This window comes from Papaver somniferum, chromosome 5 (assembly GCF_003573695.1).
Source record: "Papaver somniferum cultivar HN1 chromosome 5, ASM357369v1, whole genome shotgun sequence".
NCBI classification, from domain to species: Eukaryota; Viridiplantae; Streptophyta; class Magnoliopsida; order Ranunculales; family Papaveraceae; genus Papaver; species Papaver somniferum.
The window spans coordinates 95,688,994-95,704,691 of NC_039362.1; the positions used below are offsets into that span (position 1 = coordinate 95,688,994).

General features: G+C 37.6%; 1 protein-coding gene and 2 pseudogenes across 1 annotated transcript; 1 reads left to right on the plus strand and 2 right to left on the minus strand.

Moving 5' to 3' along the window:
* Positions 1-296: 296 nt before the first annotated feature.
* On the minus strand, positions 297-1,946 carry LOC113279353 (protein IMPAIRED IN BABA-INDUCED STERILITY 1-like). Its single transcript, XM_026528046.1, has 7 exons — positions 1,935-1,946; positions 1,648-1,839; positions 1,196-1,432; positions 853-1,110; positions 790-801; positions 532-686; positions 297-351 (listed from the first exon to the last, which is right to left on the minus strand). Exons 1-7 carry the CDS (start codon positions 1,944-1,946, stop codon positions 297-299), a joined length of 921 nt encoding a protein of 306 aa, XP_026383831.1.
* A 1,299-nt stretch (positions 1,947-3,245) lies between these two features.
* On the plus strand, positions 3,246-4,756 carry LOC113282281 (annotated as a pseudogene).
* A 74-nt stretch (positions 4,757-4,830) lies between these two features.
* LOC113282279 lies at positions 4,831-7,150 on the minus strand (annotated as a pseudogene).
* Positions 7,151-15,698: the final 8,548 nt, after the last annotated feature.

The window sequence follows — 15,698 nt, forward strand, 5'->3', positions numbered from 1 at the left end:
TGTTTTCTTCTTTCATGGCTCAGTCTTGTACTCAAAATCTCAATTGCAAGCAACCCCAACACAGCACCATCTTTATCTTGTTATCATGACCACAACCACCTGTAACACGGCTAGCTCAGTCACCACCAATGCTGCAACTGCACAATCCTGCACTTGATCTAACACCACCTGCACCAGTCACTGCACATGCATCTACTCCCTTGTTGATCCTTCCGTTAATCAGCTGAACCCAAATCAAACCATCCATCTTGCATCTCAGCTCAGAGAGATCTTAACTCTTCCCAGGTCCAGCTCCTTCACTGAATTTCACTAATCTGTAGTGGAAACCCTCGTTTCTCCTTATACTCTTGCCTGAACAGTATGCGACACAACCCCAATCACAGACCAATGTTGTAACTTCCATTATCACTGCTTACAACATAAGCTTCTCTGCAAATTCATCTCGACTTCTTGCACATTCTCTACAACAACAACATATCACCAGCTTCATTCCTTCTCTACATTGCAGCAATGCCAACTCATTCAGCTGACCTGCAATCACTGCCATCACCTGAACCTCTTTCCCTGCATTGCACTTCTGTTGCAACAACAACAACACTGCCTCTCATACTTGCCTGTAACTTCTGTTGCACTTCTTTACTGCCTTCTCCAGCAAATTCTGTCCTTCCTCGGCTTCCGAGATCAGCCTAAAACCACTTCCTGCAACCCATTCATTTAAGCAACTGCTCCTATCATACTCCATTTCCTTCCATATGCGAGTTGGTATTCAATACCACAGATCCAATCAACCACATCAGCAACCTGAACCATTTGAGTCAAACACACAGCATATCAACAGAATAAACAACCAACACTCCATAGATCAACAGATTTCCCATAACTGGTGGATCCAAGCAAAAGTTCAGGAGGCCGAAACCATAAAGTAACAACTCGACTAGTTAATGGTTGAATGTGCCCGACACTAACAAAATTTGCCATGCCAAAATCAGCTATCTTCAGAACTCCATTATCACTAACAAGAAGGTTGGATCCCTGGATATCTCTGTGCATTATACCTCTTGAATGACAGTGTTCAAGGCCAGATAGTAGTTGATACATATAGCATTTAACCTACACAACATGAACAAATCAAACCCTTTAACATTGGTAATTCCCGAATACTAGAACACACATCCAGAGTTCCATATATACGAACCTGTGATTCACTGAACTTGATGTCAGAACAAGATGATAAACCAACAATATCATGTTCTGTGTACTCGAAAACAAGATATACACTAGTTGAAAGTCTAGAAGTAATTAGTCCCTCCAATTTGCGGAGAATCATTATTTCCCGCGACATAAATCTCACACTTTCTGGCTCAAAGTTATCGAACCAAACTTTCTTTAAGGCAAGCATCCTCCCAGTTGCAAGCTCTCGTGCTCGGAAACACTGATGTATGTACCTTGTCCAATCTAAAGATACATTCAGAAAATTGCAGTATTCACATAATTGCAGCACATGAACAAATACAAAAATACCTTGTCGACGTACTAATCCACTTCAACATTCCGATGTATAACGACACAACTTAGACCATAAATGAGCAATTCAAGAACAATAAAAAATCGTAGCAAAATAACAAAAGAAGAAGAAGAAACCCTTACCCTTTCCAATTTCTCGAAACTTTCAGCACGAAGAGGAATCCAACCATGAATAGCTTCACGAGCAACAACACTAAGCCAAGAAGGCCAACCAGCAGCAACTTGTTCACCAAACCCAACAGGTCTTCTGAGATTAACAGCACCAATTTCTTGTTTGATTCTGCTCTTATCGACAAACCCAATTCCCTTCCTATTCTTCGTTTGGAGATTCAAATCGAAACCCTGATTTCATCAATTTCTTCTTCATCTCTGAGATTAACAGCAACAGGTCTTCTTAAACAGCACCAAACCCAACTCTCCATCTGTCTTTATCTGTATTCTTGAATCAAATGCAGCCACAACTCAGCATCAGAACATAAACTCTAATTTCTTCATTGTTTCTCGATCTCGAATAATTCTAGCAACAGTTTTTTGCTGATTCTTCCTCTCTACGCTCTATGAACATCATCTCAAATCTTATTTCCTTCTCAATTTCTCAATCAGCGTCTCGATCTTGTCTCTCGGATTTAACAGCAGCGGCTGCTGCTTTCTCTTTCTTTTCTCAATTTTAGGGAAATGAATGAACTAATGATTGAGAGAAAACGTCTCTCGAATTCTTCATCTCTTGAATCAGCGCCATTCTTCTCGTGGAGATCCATTGTTGCTGCTGGTGATGAAGGTGGTGGGAGAAGGAGACGGAAGAAAGAAGAAATCAGAGAAGAAGAAGAAGAAGAAGAAGAAGAAAAGATAAAAGGGTACATTTGGGTTTTTTTAAATAAAAATAAATAAATTTGCTCATTATCATTTGATTTGGGGTTTGTGTCCCAGTTTTATTTGGAACGGTTTTTATTTGGTAGAAATAATATGACTGGTTTTTTCTTATCACTAGTTTGTTCACCTAGGGGTTTTGTCACTAGTTTTGCTTAGAAAATAAAAAAATCCCACCAAATTTTCTTCGAACAGTAGTCAATCCCAAACCGGGAACCTTAGTTAACGGGTCAGGCTAACCGGCTTTACCCGTTTTACTCTCCTGCGCAACTGATGGACAAGGTGGTAGTTGATACACCAAGATGACGTATATAAAGTAGAAGGTGTCAACGGGTCCGGGTCCTCCCGGGTATCACTAGACCCGGACCCAGACCCTACTTATAAAGGTCGGATCCGGGTCCTAACGGTTACGGGTCCGGTTCTTACACTTGTGGACCCAGAACCGGACCCGTTTAAATACCCGGGTACCCGCTGGTCTCGGGTACCCATTGGGTCTTAAGAAAACTATTTAAAAAACCTCAAAAACTTAATATTTGTCTCTTTTTGGCTTGGATTTAAATAACTTTTATAAAATTTATTATTATTTCTTATTAATGTATTAAATAAAGATTAAATGTAAGAGAAAAATTTAAAACGAGTAAAATATCAAAGATAAAACTAGCAAAAACATGAATAAAAGTATGAATAAACGGGTACCCGATACCCGCGGGTACCCAACGGGTATTAGCCGTTTAGACCCGTTTAGATTCGGGTCCAATCGGGTAATTACCCGTCGGGTCCTAAGTTGCTAATGAGTCCAACTTTAGGACCCAAAACCGGACCCAAATCTACCGGATCCGGTTCCGGTTCCGGGTAATGGGTACCCATTGACAGCCCAAACTATTATAAAGTGGGGTATATAAATCCCATATCCTGATATGACTTCAATTAAACTTCTCTTTTTCTCTACTCCATTCGTCCCTCCCAAACCGACTAAACACAAACAGAGAGTAAGATACCAGACGGCGAAGAAGAACATAATGACAATCGATTCTCAAAATCAACAAACAGAAACCTATGATCGGTCAAAAGAGGTCAAGGAATTTGATGACTCAAAAATCCGAGTTAAAGGTCTTGTCGACTCAGGTATTACTACAATCCCTCGTTTCTTTGTTCGCCCACCTGAATCTTTTCCCTCCATCACTCACCCAAATCCCTCTGATGATCATCATCATCGTAGAAAAGAAATCCCAGTTATTGATCTCTCATTTGTCAATTCACACCGTAGAACCATCATAATTGATGAAATCAAAGAAGCTTCAAGTAAATGGGGATTCTTTCAGATACTCAACCACGGAGTCCCAATTAATGTTTTAGTCTTTTAGACAGTACGATTTCATCCATCAAAGCTTTTAATGAACAGTCGAATGAAATCAAATCAAAGTATTACAGTAGAGAAATGGGTAAAGGAATTGCATTTTCGACGAATTTCGATCTCTTCCAATCAAAAGCTGCAAGCTGGAGAGATACACTTCAGATGAGAACAGGGCCAGCACCTCCTCATTTTGATCATATTCCGGAGATATGTAGGAAAGAGTTATTAGAGTGGGATGAACAGGCTCACCGGCTAGGAGAGACTTTGATGGGATTACTGTCTGAAGGGCTGGGACTAGAGAAAGATAGGTTGAAGGAAATGAGCTGTTTGGATGCCAGGTTAATGGTAGCTCATTATTATCCGTACTGTCCAGAACCGGAACGTACTGTTGGTATTAAGTCTCACAGTGATCCTGGTGTCTTAACGGTTCTGCTTCAAGATCAAATTGGTGGGTTGCAGTTGAAGCATGGTGAGGATTGGATTGATGTTAAACCATGCAGTGGTGCTCTTGTTATCAACATTGGAGACCTTCAGGTAAACCTTAAGATTTTTACTGCAACATAATTTAGGATGAATGCTTGCTGCCTGCCGTTTTTACTGCAACATGATTATCTATGGTTTTCTTGGCACAGATGATATCTAATGATGAATATAAGAGTGTGGAGCACCGAGTAGTGGCAAATTCATTTCGTGAACCACGAGTCTCAACTGCTGTATTCTTCAACCCTAGTAAGAGGGAAGACAATTATGGACCATTGCCAGAGCTAGTATCAGCAGATAAGCCGGCTGTTTACAAGCAGTTCACACTGCCTGAGTTTATGAGGCAATTCTTCTCTAAGGAGTTGGATGGAAAGGTGATAGATTATTTCAAGGTGTAAGTAAGCTAATAAAATGAAACAACAACAATAATTTCAGTGAACTTGTATTCTGAAGATCAATGTAATAGTATCCCATATTCTACAGTCTATTGATCATGTTGCTTAATAAAATCTCACGTTTTAGTATTGCAGACATGCATATTTTTGCTCAACTGTTTATTTACCTGAGATTGGCAAATTGAAGAAACACCCACCTTCATTTGTTCTGTATATGTTTCGGTATAGTGCCAAATTTCTTTGTTTACAACTTATTCCTGTGTCCAAACCAGTCATCCATCTCACTGTCTTCAGCAGACTGTAGAGACCCTGGATTCTTCGGAAGCGCAGTGTTGTTTTCTCTCTCTGCCGAAACAATTCTTCTCACCTTTGACATATCTTCTTTCCATTTCTCCCTTGCTTGTGGATCCTGAGAAATATCCAATTCACCTCCTGAAATAGAAAAATCAACCAGCTCTGGGTTAAATGAGCTCAAACAACTCTCGTCCCCATTATTTTCCTCAGAGCTCCAGAATTCAGTGTCAGGTTTTTGATTTTGTCTCTCTTGTCTGTCAGAAAACTGATTATCAGATCCACCATCATGTCTCGCAAAATTCATTGAAAAAGGTTGACGCAAGCCTGTGGACTGGCGTTGAGCTGAAGTGTCTGAGTAATTTGAAGCCTTCGGTCTTTTCCAATCGCAATTTATGCATGCCATGTTTTTTCTGAAATTTACGTAATTGCACCTGAAATTTAAGTTATGGGGTTCATGAGAACGCATTAAATTTGAGAAAACAAAACAAATCTTCATGAAGCAAAATTAATTGAGTAGTAGTTAATGACGCACGATTCGCACTCCCACTCCCCTGGACCAAGATGACGATTAGATGGTTTTTCTTTACACTGGAAACACCTTGTATTCTTGGCAAAGTTCAATAAATTACATCTGTAATCGAAAAAAAATCCTTCAGAACTTTGTGTTTCATTTCTTCTCTTTGGAACTCGAAAATTTTGATTTCAGAAGGTTGAACAAACTTACTTGCCACATAACCAATCCCCCCTTTTTAATGGAGGATGATCCTGATCCTCAGCAAGTCCTTTTAGTCTTTGTTGAAAGAACCCCTCACAGAGTCACAGCGCAAACACTTGCCATTTTTGGCAAAATTCATGAAGTTGCATCTATGAGAATATAAAGGTAAAATATTAGCTAACATTAGATATCCATAGACCCAAAACAACCGAGAAGGCAAGATAGCATTACTTTGGGCAAATCCAGTCGCCTTTTTTCATTGGCATAGTTATTTGACCTGTTCGTGGCTGAATTGAATGCTCAAGACATGAAGCTCCTTTTAAGGAGGTTTTCTCGGTTGGGCTAGAGTCAAATTCCTCGTTGCTGAACTCCACAGTTTCTGTGAGCAGCTTTCTGACAGAATTCTTAAGCCTTTTATTAAGAGCGAGTTTATTTTCCACTGAACCAATAACCGGATTTAGGCCGTACGTCATCAAGATACGCATGACATCCACCGTCCGCCCACCTTCATCTTTACGGGCATTTACATAAGCTCTCTCGCAGCTTCCTCTAAGACAGCACGAACTGCAAACCTAACAAGAAGATTGTCAATGTTAAGTGTGCATGGTTTCAAGGAATCAATAAAGGGTTATTTTGTATAGAAGCTTTAGTTCTTAGTGCCTTGTTTTGTTACGGTTCCTAAATATGTGGAATTGGATTGAATTCTGTTTACAATAGGAACCCCTAGTGTTGAATATGGTTTGAGCAGGGTGAACTAAAGAAGCAAGAATAAAACATTTAGATTAGCACATACATTTCGTTCGTCAATTCCCAAATACGCTCTTAGACGCTTCCCAGAGTTAACAACTTTCCTATCAAGGCTTGGGCATCCACACCTGACAATAACTCGAATGTCCTTCTTAGACAAGTACCTGCCACCATAGACATTCTCTAAAGTAATTAACAAAATGCTTCGAAGAAACAACGATACTGGCATGCGTATAAGTTTCGGACACCAATGATGAATTCGATAAAGCAAATCAAGGACAATACAATTACGAGTAAACACAGACAAAACATCAAACAGATATCAGACACTAATTTTTTCTTTTGAAATTCTACACAAATAAATCTTACCTTATAACATCAAACCTATCACGACCAGAATTAAGACAAGCAGTTCTAATCAGATTAGAATCCTTATTACTCATTTCATTCTGACCAAAAGGATACTCATTTCTCTCATGATAATAACCCTTCTTTGACAGGTGCTCCATTAAATTAACCCATTCTGGCCATGGATGAGAACTACTGTTATCTTTTGGTTCAATTGAAGACATATCTGAAAAACCTTCTTTGTTCAAAACTGCTTCTTCTTCTTCACTAAAGTTTTCTTCCCGTTTTCTATCTTCTACTGTTTTCACCTTTGGATCAGAATTTAGGGTTCCAATGGTTGAATTGAAACGAGAAGGAGATGAAATGAATTTGGGGAATTCGAAAACATCATAGAGAGTTCTGTGGAAAAGTTGATTATACATTTGGTGATCGCTTTCTGGTGTGGCGCCAAATATATTGGAGTTAGTTAAAGTAGTGAAGTTGGATAATAGATGTGGCAACTGGCAAGGAAATTGACCGAAGTTTGTATGCTGATATTGACACCAAAGATTCCGATAAGGGGCTCTACTACTTTCCAACGGACTAGTAGGAAAAGCTTTGGTTAACACAAATAGGGGTTCAACTGAAATTAGGAAAGTGTACCTTGGTTGGTTGTTTAGATGTGAAAAATATTATTGTGAAAAATACTAGAACCCCTACTATATGGGTTCAACATATACAAGCCCCACTAAATGGATCCTCCACTATCAATTCCACACTTTCCATTTTTGATATTTCTAGGTCCAGTTTTTTTTTTTTTTGGGCCTGGTTTTGAATTTTCCCAGATTGCTAACGTCATCAGGATTTTTAATAAAAGTGAAAATACCATAATTACCCTCCAGTATTTAAAGTTGTTTTATACGGTAACAGAAACATAAAATCAAATCAAATTAGTTTTCAGCTCTCTATTCTCTCTGCTCTCGTTGATTTTTTCTTCAGAAACAGAATTAGGTTTTTTCTTCACACGAAATTGTTGCATTGAAGAACAAGAGTTCGTTAGTCTGTTGCTGTGTTGAAGAGGAGACGAAGAACAAGGATTCATTGTTGCTTTTTCTCAATTCATTGATGTTATTCAGTGGATTTCAGATCTGACGAGTTTGAGACGATTTCTATCTTCTGTTTGTATCAAATAGGTTTGATTCATTACTTTTTCTGATTGATTGTTTGATTTCTATCTTCTACTGATTTTTGGATTTTTGTTTTGTTTCGATTTTATTGAGTCTGAGAAGAAGAAGAAGACAGTTTGGAATAGAGAAATCAACGTAGGTACGAATTGTGATTTCGATCTAGTTTTCAATTCAATTGATTTTGATTGTTACAAGGGAATTGCGATCTAGTTTTTTCACTTTTTTTTATTTGGTTTTGATACTGAGTATGTTTTTGTTGATGCTTACACAGGTTTGGTTGATACCGAGAAGAGGAATAGTAAGAACATTGTTTCAGAAGTAAGAAAACAATCAATCTAGGTAAGAATTTTATTTTGTTTTTGATTTCAGATCTGTTTTCAATTTTTTTTTTTGAATTATTTGTTCTTCTTGCATGTCCGATCTGTTAATTTTTGTTGATACCGAGAGGAGTATGAAGAAACAATTTTGTTTCAGTAGAACAACTTCAATTTGATTTGTTAGACATGCTGTTTTTTTGTTACAGTATGTGTAACTTTAGGTTACACATATATATCATGTTGCATTTTTAAGCATGTGTAAGGAAGGTGCAGATGTTTTTTAGTTGCAGCATGTGTAATTTTAGTTTACACATATATATCTTGTTTGTATTTTAAGCATGTGTGAGGAAGAAGCAGATGTTTTTTAGTTGTAGCATGTGTAATTTTAGTTTCACATATATATCTTGTTGTATTTTAAGCATGTGTAAGTTGAAGTTACATATATATGTCCTGTAACAGGTTTATGTGTAAATAGTTGTATCATCTGTATCTTTTACTCATATTTAGCTTGCCGCATAGAATATACTTCCCACGAGGGGGAAACGCCCCCGAGTGAATTGCGTTCGTTTTAAAATTTTGATATTGTTATTGTGTGTTTTATATTTTTCAGGTTGTCATGGATCCTGTTAGTTTCACTGCTGTTAGTTGCATTGTTGTTGTTCGCTACTCTTCAGATCTTATTACCCTGCGTGTTAATACTGATATCAAACTTGAAGAGTTTAAAGAACAAGTTTGCAGGGAATGAAAGAAGTTTACTCCACTTGGTATTACTTTCTTCTTCCGAGAAAGTGGAAAGATTTTCCGCTTGACTGTGATTTTTCGTTGCAAGCTCTTATATCCATCACAAATAGTAAACAGAAGACCAGTGTTGATATTTTCTTGCAAAATGTTCCTCGTGTGGCCTCTTCCTCCAGCTCTAGGGCAATTCTTCTATTTCTAATGGGTCTAGTACGTCTTCGTCCAGAAACAATCTTACTGTTGCAATGTATTTGGAAGATAAAAGCAAGCCTGCGAAACCTTTGTTATCGGATGGTTGGCCCAAGGTTCTTGGTGAAATTGGTCATGTGTTTGTTGAAGGAGTTACGCAAGTCAGGGTTGCTTTCACCAAGTATCGTCTTCGCACTGGTTTCCAAATGATTGTAACTCACAATGAGCGTTCTAGGTTCACGGCTAAGTGTGCAGATGAAAAATGCGGCTGGAAATTCCATGCAGCTTCTATCGATGAAAGGAACGAAATGTTTCAGGTAGGTTTTCCGTGTTCTGTCATCTAATGCTTAGTATATGTTATGTTTTGTTACAGTATGTGTAACTTTGGTTTACACATGATGTTTTTTGCACCATATTGTGTTTTGGTTGAATTGTTTATATTTTGTATGAACCTCTTCAGGTCAGGTCTTATAACCCTGAGCACATTTGTGGTGCTGGTGGGCGCAACTTGAACCAAACTTACTCCACCAGCTTCTCGTCTAGTTTGATTGAGGAAGAAGTTCGCAAAAATCCTCACAAGAAGCCCAAGCAAATTGCTGATTTCCAGACCAACTATGGGATTAACATGGAGTACTATCAGGCATATAATGCTAGGGAAAAGGTTTATGAGGACGAAATGGTCGATCACTCTCGCACTTGGTATGGTATATTGATGCTATAAGGGAAACCAACCCTGGTAGTGTGATAAAGTTTGAACGTGAAAATAAACAGTTCCAACGGATTTTCATCGCATTTGCTACATGGATCAAGGGGTACCGGTTTTGTCGTCCAATGGTATACTTGGATACTACTTTCCTTACTGGTACATTCAAAGGTTGCTTGATGGCAGCTACTGGGATCAATGGTGGTAAAGGTATGTTTTTTTATGTTTTTTTTGAACAACTTCAGTTGACAAATAACTGAGACTTACACATGTGTAACTCTCGGTTACACATTACTTTACTCAGTGTGTAACTAAGAAAATAGCATATGTAACCTTAAGTTACATATTTGTTTTAGCATGTGTAACTTGTATTTACACATTGTTTTCTGTTTCTGTGAAACTTATTATTCTTTCGATTCTGCACAATTTTTTTTGTAGGATTTTCCCCCTTGCTTTTGCACTAGTCGATTCTGAGACGATCAACAACTGGGAGTGGTTTTTAAGGAATTTGACTGAAGTTGTTGGTGATGGGAGGCCAATCACCTTCCTTTCGGATCGCCATGAAGGACTCTTGCAGGGTGTTCCACTTGTTTATCCAGATGGGTTCCACAGCTTCTGCTACTATCATTTGACGAAAAATATACCCATCACTGCAACAGATCCTAGGTACTCGCTTGTGATGGACCATTTCCGAGAGGCGACATACGCACTCTCACCTGAAAACCATGCGAAAGCCATACAGAAGATTAGAGACTTGAACTGCGATTGGGTGGCTGATTACATCGAGACAATCCCACCTGAAGCATATGCGAATTTCTATTTCAAAGGTTGTCGGTATGGACAAACATCTAGTACTCTAGCAGAATCAGTCAATAGCTGGGTTCTGGTTCACAACAAGATGCCTGCATCTGCTCTTCTTGATCAGGTTAATTGAGTTTGTATGTTTTTTGCTGTTTTGTTGTCTTTTTATTTCATGTTTTGTCACTTTATGTATTCATGAGTTTTTTTCTGCTTTTCAGATTAGGAGAAAAATAATGTGTTTGATGGCGGAGCGTCGTGAAATTGGTGCTAATATGATGACTCCATTAACCCCTGAGTATGAAGAAAAGCTTGTGGCTCTTCATACACCAGACTTGGGAAGTATCTGTTGCTAGTCCTACCGTGTTTGAAGTTTTTAGCGAAAGGTCTCACATGGTGGACCTCGAACACCATACTTGCACCTGTCAAAGGTTTGGTTTCTTATGCTTTTTTTTATATCTGTATGTTCATTTTTTTTTAGAATGTGTATCTTCCAGTTACATTAGATATATGCATGTCTAAATAGTAGTTACACATATATTTTGCAAGTGTAACTTAAAGATACACATCCTGTATATGCACCTGTAACTAGCTAATTTTGAGTTTTTTATGATTTGTATGTGCAATTAACTGATTTTTTGATTATTTTTGTTTTCTTCCATGTGGTGCGTATATGGTTTTCCTTGTGCTCATGCTCTTGCAGCCATACGCAAGATTAAACGTGAGGCTATTGATTTCATTTCACCGTATTTTACAAGCGACTATTTTAGGAAGACTTATATGCATGCCATGCAGCCGATTCCCAACTACAACAGGCCTGTTGAATATCATCCAGACGACACTGTCAACCCACCTACCGTGAAGAAGCAACTAGGTAGACCACCAGGGAAAAGGATTATAAGTAAAGGTGAGAAGAAGGTGAAGAGCAAAGTTCGTTGCAACAATTACAAGGAAACAGGTCACAACAAGGCAGGTTGCAGGAATCCTCGGAAGTTCACACCCCACTAACTTTAGCCTACCAAAGTTCATTTCTGCAAGTAATGATTTGATGTGTGGATTATTATTTGTCTTGGATTATATGTTTTTTAGTTTTCTTCATTTCGGTTCTCACGGGCCAAACGTTTTTATTTTCTGCAACGTTGATTATGTGCAAGGATCTTTTATTCAGATTTTATATTTTGTCAGTTCACATTTGAAATGCATTTTACTCTATTTTGATTTATTTATGTACGTTTGATCAGTGGTCAAAATGCTTGTGTAACTTCAGTTTACACTCAAATATATGGATGTGTAATCAGAAGTTACACTGCTGTGAATGCATGTGTAACATTAGCTTACACATGATAAATGATGGTGTAACTTTATTTTATTTTGATTTATTGGGTAAGTGCGACCAATGGCTTGTGTAACTTCAGTTTACACTCAAATATATGGATGTATAACCAGAAGTTACACTGTTGTGAATGCATGTGTAATATTAGGTTACACATGATAAATGCATATGTAAACTCTGGTTACACCTTCTGCATCAAGTTAAGATGTGTAGTTACTTAACCTGTTGCATGCTTTCTGAAACCTGTACACACATCAGTAGAAGTTCTAACAAGATAAAAGTTTTTAATTCAAAGAATTTCAATCCAAAAATATTTTCAAAACCAAGAACTGTTAAAATCTACTAACTGATGAAATTTAAAAGTTTTTAACAACATATTTTCCAAGTCTAACATCTGCTTGTGGCTAACAACATATTTACGAGTACAAAGTTTTTTCTAATCCTAATGACTGCTTTACACATCTCTGAATGGATCCGAAAGAATCTTGTATAACATGCTTCCTCTCATGCGGTTCAGCTTGTCAGTCCACCATAGCATCATACTTGAGCTTAATTTTTTGTCAAGTGGTTTATTCTTCATCCTGATCTTCATGTAAGTGCATACACATGGAAGACAGTCAGGAATTGAACCTTGTGGGGGCGAAGGGAGATTCTTGGCATTTTTATTTATCCCAAGAGCATGAGGACACAAGAGTCTCAGTTCTGTAGTAATTGCAAATTCATATTTCTTGGCTTGAACAAGGTGTTCACCCTTGAGTTCCTTAACGTTTGACGAGTTCATGTAGGACCAAGCATTAGATCTCCTCAAGTCATACTCCAGCAGTGTGAAGTGTGTGTTGTTGTTGCACATTAGGGCGAAAAGTCTGACTGCATCGTTCTTGTACTTGACATACTCCTTCGCAATCTTTGGAATCCAAAATCTCTTGAATTCTCCGTAATCGTTCAAGTAAGAGGCCTGCAAAAACCATTTGGAATGTCAAACTCACATTTTTAATCAAAATTTACAAATGAACAAGTGATTATGTAAACAGAAGTTACACATAGGGCCTTGGGTTTTACACTGGAAAAATAAGGATGTGTAACTTCAGACTACACATTATAAATGGTTGTGTAACTTCAGATTACACATTATAAATGGTTTCTGACATTAAAAAATCTCGAGTATGTTATCATAATCTTACCACATACACTACACATTATAAAAACAATAAGATTTTAAATATATTGAAGTAAGTACTTACGTATGATTTTGGCGACAGGAATAACGCTTTGTCATACTTGCTGTTAGAGTTCATCTTTGTCTTCAATCTGCTAATGTAGAATTCGATGAATTCTGACTCCATGTAGGATTCTTTCTTGGTAAGCTGTAGCATTAGTTCTCCAGATATATCAAACATCTGGTTATCATCTTCGTCGCATTCCATCCAAGCAATGTCTCTGCATTACAAAGAAGTAAACTATTATCAATCAAGATAACACAATCAAGTAGTAAAATAGAACAATCAATAAAAGAATCAATCCTACTTGGAGTCAAGCTACTTATGTTTTCGGATGAGTATTGAAATATTCAAGCATTATCTTCTTTTTCTCGCCTTCCAGCCTTTCGATAACTTCTGAACCTTTCACATCCTTTCTCATTGTTCCATCATCTTCTTCAGCAACCTCAACCATTCTTTCTTCTTCTACTTCTGGAACTGCGTCTATTCTTTCTTTTTCCACTTCTGGAACTGCGGCCATTTCTTCTTCATTAAATGTCTTCTTAGCCCTCTTTGAATTTCTTTGATATTGTTTCAGATCTTGTGTTGTAATTTTTCTATTCCTCAGCACACGTTGTTGCATGAATACTGGTTGGTTTTCTCTTATTGTCTTCACAGCTTCCTTCAGTAACTCTCCTACAGGTCTTGGAGTTTTATCTATTCCAAGGCTAAAAAAGTTATCCTGTGTTGTAGCTGCGCAAACAAATACAGGCAGAATCTCAGTAAAATTAGCACATGTATGTAACTTAAAGTTACACATGCCAAAATAATAATGTACTGTATGTAACTTCAAGCTACACATGCCTTTTACAATGTGTAACTTGAAGTTACACTTCCATTACAAACAAAACATATTGTATGTAACTTCAAGCTACACATGCCTTTTACAATGTGTAACTTGAAGTTACACTTCCAATACAAACAAAACATACTATATGTAACCTCAAGCTACACATGCCTTTTACAATGTGTAAATTGAAGTTACACTTCCATTACAAACAAAACATAGAACGGGAGAGATTCATACCAGTTGAGGTAGGTTCTGCATTCTCCGTCACTGCAGGTCCATGTTCAGTTTTTTTAATGTCGCTGATGATCTCATCTATCATTTCACTCACTTAAACATTCGTCATATCATCAGGGTTAGCTCCTAGTTGCGGTGTTGTAGCACTTATCACCATGGATTCCTCAAACTGTGTTGAAGCAGAACTGTCCTCAAAAATTCCAAGAGTTGGTTGAGTTGGAGCAGTCATAACCAAACCAACATTTGCAGGTTTTTCCTCATTGACTTTTGCAGTTACATCATCACCTGCGGCTTTTAATAAAATTTCAAGAAGAATATATATCATGTGTAATCGACTGGCTTGGATAACTAACATGTGTAACTTCAAGTTACACATGAATATGGCATGGATACCTAGTGTAACATGGAGTTACACGTGCATCTAACTAGTGTAACCAGAAGTTACACATGCATATAGCATGTGTAACTAGGGATTACACATCCATATGATTAGTTTACTTAACATTTATTAAGTCTAATCAAGTTAAAGAAGCATATTAAAAATGAACAACTACTTACATTCTTCATGGAAGGAAGTTTCCGCGTCATCTTTCTCTTTCTCTTGCTCAGTCTCTTTCTCGGTCTCTTCTTCTTCATGCTCAGTACTTCCATCTCCTTGTTGCTCAGTCTCAACTAACTGTAACTCTTCTTCTCCATGCTCAGTACCTCCATGTCCAGCATATTCATGTTGCATAAACTCTTCCTGGGTCACTTTGTAAGGATCAATACCCATTGCTTACATAATTTGGTAACTAAAATTGTGAATCTTGAATTCTGCTGTGAAAGGCCCCCTTCTGATATCCTTCTCTGGCAATTGCATACACTGCTTTAAACATTGCTTGCTTTGCTTGCAGTTGCTCTTTCAGATGGCCATTCTTAATGGTTTGCGCTTTCAGTCAACTTTGCAGGTCGTCCTTGCTGGGTACCACTGTTGATATACCTAGATGCTTCTCAAGCTGTGAAAACTCAGCCACAAAGCTAGGAGTTGGCTGCAATTAACAAATGGAGAGGTTAAAAAGAGATAGCAAAAACAGTCGAAGATTCTAAATATACAAATTTTCAGTTGTATGTGTAACTTAAAGTTACATAAGCACATTTTATATGTGTAACATATAGTTACATAAGCACATTTTATAGTTACACATATAAAATGTGTAACCTATAGTTACACATATAAAATGCATTCACTGGTGTTATCTTTTGCATGTGTAATTGTAAGTTACACAAGCACATTTAAATGTGTAACTTATAGCTACACATGACAATTTTGATTACATCAAAGTTTTATCTAAATTACATTATCATAAATTTACAAAACCTAAACCAACTGACATATAACTCTTACCGAAAACTGTGTCATGTCTGTTCTCCAAATGTAATCAGAAATTTGGTATATATCCCACCTCCCAAT